This window comes from Crocodylus porosus, unplaced genomic scaffold, assembly GCF_001723895.1.
Source record: "Crocodylus porosus isolate Cpor-Errol unplaced genomic scaffold, CroPor_comp1, whole genome shotgun sequence".
In the NCBI taxonomy this organism is placed as follows: Eukaryota; Metazoa; Chordata; order Crocodylia; family Crocodylidae; genus Crocodylus; species Crocodylus porosus.
The window spans coordinates 82564767-82574329 of NW_017728943.1; the positions used below are offsets into that span (position 1 = coordinate 82564767).

The window sequence follows — 9563 nt, forward strand, 5'->3', positions numbered from 1 at the left end:
CTGCAGCGACCGCGGCGCTGGTCGTGGAGCCTGTGGCAGGGGCCGGCGCTCCTCCCAGCGCATCCCCCGGCGCCAGAGGCTGCGAGGGGGTCGGGAGTCCCAGCCCCAGGAAAGCCCTGAGCTGTCGTCCAGCCACCGGGAGGGGCTGGCGACCGCCCCCGGACACGGGGATGCGAAGGACAAGGCACCCCTGTGCCCTAGCTCTGGGCAGTCCTGCCCCGGGGCTGGTGCTGGGTGTCCTCGGGCCCCTCAGGGCTGAGGGCATCCTGCCAAGCTAGAGCAGGAGGTGCTGGCCCAAGTGCTGAGCCTCACAGCCCCTGCCCAAGCCTAGGGGGAAACGACCTTTGCAATGACACCCGGGCGGCGGCTCGAGGCTGAGCTCCTCGCAGGAGGAGGAGGAGGAGGAGGAGGATGCCAACTGTTCAGCCCTAATCCCTAAATTATTTTAGAAGATTCACAGGAATTGCTTCACCCGCTCCTGGAAGGCAGCAGCTGTCAGGCGGTCCGCCCTAGCACTGTGCAAATTTAGGACAGGAAGTGAAGGAAAGCCCTGTGTTCATCCCTAGCCGTGTGTGGCATTTGGGGTGGTAGAAAGGGACTGGCCAAGGTGGCCTGTGGCCAGGATGGTGAGGCCGACAGCCCACAGAGTGATGATTGTCAGAAGGGCCCCATGATCTTTCATGACCCCAGGTAATAAGAGCTTGATTTAGTCATTGGAAGGGTGCTTCTGGCAGCATCATTTGGGCCAGTCCAGACCCAGACAGACGACCAGCCCCTGCCTGGAGCAAGTGCCTGTCTTTTCTTCACATCCTGCTTTTAAATATTGGCCCAGTCTGACTGTGTAGGTTGAGATCCCATCTTCACGTGGAATGGCCCCTTGCTGGTAACACACACATTTGGATAAAGCTTGCTCCGTTCTCCATTCACTATTCTTCATGGGCGGTTGCTTCATCGCTCATTACAGTATTTTCCCTGAGTGAGCTTGCCCTAGAACTTCATGCTCTTAAGAGCCAGAATATACTCAAGCAAGCAGTGAGGGAACAAAGTATTTTTCAGGAGTACAAATACTCCAGGAGGACAGGCAGTGTCTAGAAAACACCTGGGTTGAGGAATGTTGGCGCCCTGAGTGAGGCGGGTTAGGTGGAGGTTAGGTAGGAGGGACGTATTTGCTTTTGCTCCTTTAAGCTTTGGTCCTATGTCTAAGGGCCTTTGCTGCACACCCATGCACTGCAAAGTGATGTTCTGTGTGGCATTTACTGCCTGCTGGAGATGCAGAGACTTGCCCTCCTCCTTGCTCCCTGCTCCCTTGAATCTAATAGAGACAGAAGGAGCTTCTGAATTTAGCTACCAGTTTTAGGTTTGCTAGCTCCAGCTCACTGCCTAGTCAGAGTACACCAAGTCACCAGCTGCACAGCTGAGAGCACTGATCCTGGAGGCAGTGAGGAAAGCAGGGAAGTCTCTTCACTGCAGCCTGGGCACCATAGAAGTCAGTAGACTACGGTTGAAATGCACTGGTGGAGTCATGTAAGAGGTCTCAGTATTTAACAAAGATGGGAAAGGGGGAAGCAGATATTAGGCTGAAATACACAGACAGATTAGAGTGGGGGTTCACACTCTCCTAACCCATAATGGAGCCAGGAGGTGGTCTGAACTCTAGCATTATTGCCAATCCTCATATTCAGCTTTATACTTCTGTCATATGTGTTTAAAAGGACTGTTCATCTATAGATGTCTCTGGTATAGAAAGGATCCTGAGCAAGAGCATATCCAAAAGAGGCACCGAGAATGTCACAAGTAGACAGCCCTTATACAAATTTAAGCAATCATAGAACTAGAAACACTGGGACAATGGAGAAATGGGGAGGTGTGAAGCAAACTTAGCAGAGCTGTGGTGCAGTGAACTTAGGGCATTTCTGATCATGTTTTTTATATATCTTCAGGTGTTTCTCTCGGTGGGGCCACACTGACCATGCTCAGAAGCTGCTGTCTTCAGCTCATGTCCTTGGTTTGGATTCTCTTGGCCCATCACCAGCTTGCCCAAGGTGAGATTTGGCAGAAATGTGTCATTTTCCAGTTTTCATCTTCCAAACCTACATGGGTGATGGTGAGGTCTCCTCAAATCACCACTGTCCAGTAAAAGAAAAGTTATCACGGCTTGAAAGAATACAGGACCTGCTCTCAGACATTTTGTGAGGTTGCAGTCAGAAAGGGTCCTTTGCCCCAGTTTTCATGAGGTTCCTGTCAGCACAGGGCTGGACAGGCAGTAAGAAAGGAGATTTTTTTGGGCTGCAGGCTCACTGGCTCTGTGCCAGAAGGCTTAGGTTATGCTAATAAATGTGATATTCCCAAGAGGCAGGAAAGGACAGGAAGAGTCCAAAAGGCCAGCTTGGACCCTGGGAATGGAGATCCCTTCCCAAAGTGACTAAATGGTAGAGTCACAAAGCACCTACCACAGCAGAATTGTTTGTAGACATGGAAGAAAGCAGTACTTGATCACGGGCTGACCTGATCCACAATGCTTTTCTATATTATCCGTGGCATGTTTTGTAGGTTTCTAGTTCTGATTTTGGCCACAGGAGTCTGTCTCTCGTTTGCAATGAAGAACTTTAAGGTGCAGACACAAGAATACCCCATCCTCCCTTCCTTTTTCTACTGTATGTAATGTAGCTTAAAAAGTCTCTGACAGCTTGCTATGAGCTCCACTGATGGGCCTGGAGGATGGACTCCGTTTCCTAATAATTCACCGTCTACCTGTCTGGGACTGGGACTAAAGGATGCTCAGCCTCCCAGATAATACTTGATGTCATGAAGGTGGCTGCTGCACTCTGGCTGTACCCATGCTCTTCCACTCACTTTGAATCTCACCCCTATTTCCAGTGTGCAGTGACACCTGCTGGACAGGCTGCAGGTGGAGAAGCGGTCTTCTCCATGCTCCTAAGTGAAGCCTCCTCACTGGCCTGGTTGCTAAGATAATGTGGGACTGAGAGCCCTGAACTAGACCTAGTGGCCCCTTCTGATCCCTGCAAAGCCAACTGTTCTCAGTGCCAGGACTCTACAGGGAAGGGAGAGCTGGTGCACTGAGACGGAGAGGCTGAGGGCAATAAGTGATCGGCATGTAGGAAGATAGAAAGCTGGACATGAAAGAAGACACCTGACTGGAGAAAACAGGCCAGTGCTGGGCTAGCATAGGGATGAGAGGCAGCAGAGCCAGGCCACAGCTCAGTTACAGCCTTTGGGGCGTTTAAATAAATAAACAGAACTTAACACCTGTCAAGCTATTATCCCCCACTCTTACCTTACGCTTATGCTTGCAGCCAGGTCACAGCGACTCTAACAGCTCTGGATGAGTGACTCTCCCAAAAAGCAGCTGTCTCCTAGAGGCAGAGACACTTTGGGGAGAGAGCTAGTACTTACTAATCCATCTCTTACCTGCTTATCGCACGTGTTCCTGGGGAAACTTAGTTTTCATCAGAGATGCTTATGAGCCTCTCGCTTCTTTGGTGACTAGTGAGAGGGCCTCCTTGAGCCCCATAGATAAACAGCCTGGTAATTTATTGTATTACAGTATCATCCAGAGCTGCAACTGAAAGCTAGGCCCCATTGTGTTGGACATTGTAAATACAAACAGTATACAGAGTCTTTGTCCACAGAAGTCTCTGATCAAATGTAAGTGATGTATGAAGAGTGGTCATGATGAGGAGAGTATATAGAGTCTTGATGCACATGGGTAGGTTTGTAACTCCAGGCCCAGCATTTTAGTCATTACCTGTGTCATAACCCTAATTTCTGAGCTAACTGTACAGGGGCTGTCTTGTGTGTACCGTACTTGACACAAGAGGCCGGAGTTCCCCAAGTGCAACTGTGCTGCAAGCACTGATTTGTTCTTTACATTTAGTTCTTTCCCCCATGGTGTGTTCTCTTGTAAAGCCATCAGACCCTGTGGGGTAGGGTACCTGGCATTTTTTAAAAGGCCTCAGTGACATAATGTAAAGCAGTGGGAGATGAGCAGAGGAGGAGGAAATTAATGACTTTAAGGGAAAACAGGGCTGCCTGGTCCAGTGGGCTCCAGTGTAGGCTGATTTGAGTGAACAGGAGCCCCTGGCATGGGCAGTTCTGGAGTCCTGGATCTCATGTGCGCAGCATGTCCTCCTTGTGTAGTAACTCGCCTGTGCCCTGTCTTGCAGGTGATGACTGCAGTGAGCACTGTAACCTGGCGCATGGGTGCTGTGACCAGGATGGCAAGTGCAGGTATGATGTTTGGGTCTCCAGCTGAACTGCATTCATGGCCAGAACAGCTGGTCTCTCAGTACCTCTGACTAATTCCCCATAACCTCCAAATCTCTCTTTAAGCTGAAGAGTGCTGATGGTCTCATCCCACTCAGCTCACCCAGGTTCCCAGGGTCAGATGCTCCCCCATATTGAGTAGACACCTTCCCAGTGGGAAAGTTTGGTTCCTGTGCTCTTCTGTTCTACAGACTTTGCCTTTAGATCATGTCTGAAACCAACCAACTGGCACAGTTTTGCAATAGCCAAGTGGGCCCATGCAAGAGAGATCTTTAGTGCTCAGATACGATGGGGATGCATGTCCTAGAGGACCTCAGATAGACCATGCGGCAGCTCCCCAGACAGCACTGAATGCCTAGAAAGCAGTAAGCTCCTTTGGATTGCAAACTCTTTGTAACTGGCTCTTCATGTTAGTGATAGGAACCAGGTGCTGCCCAAATACTAATATCTACAGGATAGCTCATTTCTGTAGACAGCGAAGCAATTTGGTTTCTGGGGGTGTTTTAGGGTGGCGAGGCCAAATTAGAGATGCTGTGCTCTTCTGTATGGTGGCCATATTGCTGGTTACTACTTTCATTCTGGATTGTTGGCTACAACTTTCAGTCTGGAGTCTTCAGCTTCTTCTTTGAAGCCTTCAGTAGCCTGGCAGCTCCTTCTCAAAATCATTGAGGCCTGCAGAGCCTTTTCACGTAGCCTGTGCTGCTTCAGGACTTTCACTAACTTGCTGTATCATTCTCTGCTCCAGAGAAGAGAAGTTCAGAGCGGCCATCTTTCTGGAGTCTTGAGATTGTGGGGGTGGCATTGCCTTTGTGAGCTTTAATTTAGTGATGGTTTTGAGTCCTGATTCTTACATCTCTACTTGTCTGTCACCTCAGCTCAGCTCAGTTCTGCTTCTACCTGAGTGCTCGTAACACTTCCTCTTTCCTCCCTGGGAAGGCAGGGATTGTCCAGCCCAGAAACAGCTTTGCATTTCATATAATCACCAGCCACTGTTCTATTAGGGCCAACATCCTGCTGCGTGCTCCAGTGACTGCTTTCCCATAACTCTTATGGTTGCCTTGTAACTATGGTGATCCCATAAATGGACCACCTCTGGAATTCTGTATGTGGCTTCACATCTGGATTATTGTGCATACTCCAGTTTTCTCAATTAAAGAAGAATAGAGACACACTTTAGTAATACAAAGAGAGGTATTTGCTCCCTGCCTCTTCATCTGGCTGCCTGGCTGAAAGGGTGCAGGAATTTTCTGGCTGTCTAAACTCAGGGGAAAAGAAATGCACAGACTAGCATTTAAAATCAAGGCTGTCAAGCCACAACTCTTGGGTTTTGGCATGAGCTATATCTCAGCATCCCTCTTGCTCCTCCAGTTGCCTCTCTCTGCTTCCTGTCCTCCATCTGAGAGGATTAAGGAGTAAAATGTTGGGAAGGGGCTTTGATGAGAAAGACAGGGAAAGCTGACTGCAGCTTCCCCAGTAGTGGGTTTTATGAGATAATGCTAATCTGGGAGCGGCACTTGATGGATACTCCCAACAAGGCACTGGGACCAGGGGGTAGACAGCATCTAGCCCCTCAGCTTCCTCCCTTGGCTTAGGTGGTTTCCCAGGAGAAGTATGTTTCTGCATCCATGGGATTCTCTGAGTCCCCGTGCACTTTCCCGTGCTAGGATACTGGCATGAAGGCAGCATTCTGTAAATGGTTATGTAATCTCATTCTGCTTTGCTATGCTGTTGCTGGGAAGGCTGACTAACTTTCCTGTGCCCTCCTTCAGGTGTGACCCAGGCTGGGAGGGTGAGTACTGTGAGAAGTGTGTGCGGATGCCAGGCTGCCTCCATGGGACGTGCCACCAGCCTTGGCAGTGCATCTGTCACAATGGCTGGGCAGGAAAATTCTGTGACAAAGGTATGTCCCACCAGCTGGATCAGGGATGGGCTTGAGGTTCAGCCTAGGGGCCTGTGAGGACCAGCTTGTTGGGTGGAAGCAGCTCCAGGTGGAGAGAAGCTGAGGTGCTGCCCAACTGCCCTGTGACACTGGGAAGGAGAATGTGGAGGGCACAGGGGCCAGGTTTCCATCCAGGTGCCCAAGATTTATCTCCACAAGATGGTAGGCTTCACCCTTTCGCAGTTAGGGCTGCACGCCCTAAATGGAAGGGTGGTGCTGTGTCTGCTAGCAGCAGTTTGGTGGCCACCTGTTTCTCATTGTGATGCCTGTGCCAGCTCCCTGGGGGATGAGGTGTCATCTTTCTGTCACAGCTTCAGCCCACTCCTTCCTTTTATGTGGCAGAAGGTCAAGCTGCTGGGATCTGATCCCAGTCGGCAAAGCTGGGGATCCTAGAAGACCAGCTGACCTGCGGAAGGGCGACGGGCGATATTTGCTGCCTTTCCCACACTACAGTGAGCAGTCTGCTGAGCCTCCTGCTTCCCCCAGAACTTCCTGCCTTCAGCAACCAGCAGGGTGGGATCCCCTTGTGTGCTTCCAAATGGAAGCAAGTGTCCAGGATGGAGCGGAAGCAGTTTCCCTGTAGAGCTGATCTAGGCTAAGCAGAGTCTCCAGCATGCTGTGTGTCATTGTATGTCAGCCTTTCTGCAATGCTCAGAGCAGCTAAGGACCTTCCCTTCTCTGCAACTTTGCATCCCTGCCAGGGGGCCAACATGAAAGCACTGTGAGAGCCGCAGCTGAGGCAAGCTGCATGCGTGCTAGCCAAAGCACTGTTGTTATTTGGGTGGAAGCAGCTGCTGCTGTTGCTCTAGCTCTTCTTCGATAGGGCAGGTTGGAGAATTTGCATTGGGCTCATCTCCTCTCACCAACTGCCTCCTCTTTTTCTTCCCTCAGATATACACATCTGTGAGCACCAGCCTCCTTGCCAGAACGGGGCCCAGTGCATCTACGACCGAGATGGGGAGTACTCCTGCCTGTGCCCCGAGGGCTTTCATGGAAAGGACTGTGAGATGAAGATAGGGCCATGTGAGAAGGCAGGGTGAGATACAGCAGCAGAGATGGGGCAGAGCAGGCAGGGAGATTATATAGAGCATTAGCTCTGGATCCTACTCTACCATCAGTGGTGCAGCGTGAAGTTAAGCTCAAACCATCCTGAGCTTTGGTCCCGTGTTAGGTAGAGTCTGGGCTCTTGTTCAGAGCTGATTCCTGTCTCTGGGTACAGGGGATGCATCCTTTATGTGCTCATGGAGACCTGTTGGGAGCCACCCTTTCCTGTTTTAAGGGTTGGTTTATTCATTATAGAAAATGTGGCTGTACTCAGCTACTCTGAACACTGATGTTACTGGGAGGAGCAAGTGTGTCCTAGGCATACCCATGTCCATGTTTAGGGAATCTTTGGTGGGGGGGGACAGACTTTTCTCTCTTTCAAGTAGGAAGGACCCAAATACCTGCCCTTTTTTCTCCCCTGATCACTGAAGATGAACTTACCCCTACTTCCTGCCCCCCACCAGTGCAAAGCCTGAGAACTTTTAAGGCCAGAGGGGTATTTTATACTGGATGCATGCCCCCCTGGGGCTTAGGCTGTGTTCAGCCCCAGTCCATGACCTTTCCTTGCTTTCCCCCTGCAGGTTTCCATGCAGGAATGGTGGCCAGTGCCAGGATGAAAATGGCTTTGCTAGTAACTTCACCTGCAAATGCCTGGCTGGCTTTGTTGGTGCCCTCTGCGAGAACAACATAGATGACTGCCTGATGCGCCCCTGTGCCAATGGTGCCACCTGCCACGATGGTATCAACCGCTTCTCTTGCCAGTGCCCGGCAGGCTTTGAAGGGCGTTTCTGCACCGTTAACATTGATGACTGTGCCAGCCAACCATGCAAGAATGGAGCAAAGTGCTATGACCGCTTCAATGATTTTGACTGCTTGTGTCCAGATGGTTTCACTGGTAAAACTTGTGAGGTCGCCACTCCAGAACCAACCTGGATCACCTTCTACCATCCAGCTGACAGGGAGGACAACGATCCTGGGAGAAGCACAACCAGCGAGTACCCCTGGGTTACTCAGCCTGAGCCTGTCAGAACTGTGGTTACTGGGAGGCGGAGCACCAACCACAGCGAAAAAGCCAGTGAAAGTGGGTTGTTGAAAATCTCTGTCAAAGAGGTGGTGACCCAACGGGACTCAGGGCTGAGTGAGGCCCAGCTGGTGACAGTGCTGGTGTTTGGGGTGCTCACTGTTGTGCTGGTCCTTGTCACTGTATTGTTAATTCTGAGGAACTGGCAGAGAGGGCGCCGGAGATCCAACTGGTGCCAAAGCCCCTCACAGTCTGCAAGGAAGCTACAGGAGCAAGAGTGTCAAGTGGGCATGCTAAATGCAGTCCTGATAGAGCCCAGGAAGACTACAGAGCTGTGAGGACTCTGGCATTCTCAGAGTTGGGCTCTGGCAGGTCGCCATGCCAACAAACCCTTCGAACCATGCCCTGGGAGCCATTCTGGTTGAATATTTCCAAAGCACTAAAGGTCTGTGGTGCAAACTGATCTGTGATTCAGTAGGGAAGCATTCCTATGGACAGCAAATCCTTATCTGAAACCACAGCTCTTCAACCTGGTATGATGTCCTGGCTGCATCTATTCTTATTTTCATCATCAAGGCACCTTGAACATCCATGGGAGTCAAAAGGGTTGCACCAGAAAAGCCCACCATGGGAAGCAGCAGCATGCTGATTTTGGCAGCTAGCACCAAGGGACACTGGTACCATCTTCTTTTGCACTGAACCAAGCTCCTGGGACTCAGGTTGGCAGTGCCAGATCAGGGGCAGGGCACAGCTTTCTGCACTGGGTGATCCCTTGCCACAGCTCTTCCTGCGGCCTCTGGACCTGGACCACAGCCCCTGCTAGGGCCTCTGGACCTGTTACTTCTCCACGTGCTCTGCTCTGCAGTCCCCTGGGGCTCCCAGCTCTTTCTGGAGGTCATAGTTTGTCCATGTCAGCTTCCACCTCTCTTGGAAGCAAACCAGCTATCTGCCTCTGTGGCCTTGGGGGGGAGCCAGTATGGAGGAACTTTGGAGAACTGTTCAATACTCCATCGTGCCCTTTCTCGACTCAATACAATGTCCCTCCCTCTTGCTATTGGCCTAGGGGTTGCAAGCATGTTTTGTACCTTCCCCTCCCATGACCCATGTGACTTTCCCCCCCCTTTATCAACCCATCCCATCTAGTTTGGATGGCAATTCATGAAGCTCCCTCCCTGCCTCAGCATGTGCTTCCACCTCACTGCCCGCTCTTGGGAAGGAACAGAGCCAGATGTGCTGCTAACACAAAGCCAGCTCCCTCCAGGGTTGATGAGGACC

General features: G+C 51.1%; 1 protein-coding gene across 1 annotated transcript in view; it reads left to right on the forward strand.

The window, feature by feature from the left end:
- Positions 1-9346, forward strand: part of DLK2 (delta like non-canonical Notch ligand 2) — a 14065-nt gene extending 4719 nt beyond the window's left edge. The window contains exons 2-6 of the mRNA XM_019549697.1: positions 1941-2042; positions 4185-4248; positions 6054-6184; positions 7115-7259; positions 7849-9346. Coding sequence (XP_019405242.1) covers positions 1941-2042; positions 4185-4248; positions 6054-6184; positions 7115-7259; positions 7849-8626 — 1220 coding nt within the window. The 3' untranslated portion in view covers positions 8627-9346. The remainder of the gene's footprint in view (positions 1-1940; positions 2043-4184; positions 4249-6053; positions 6185-7114; positions 7260-7848) is intronic.
- The last annotated feature ends 217 nt before the right edge of the window (positions 9347-9563 follow it).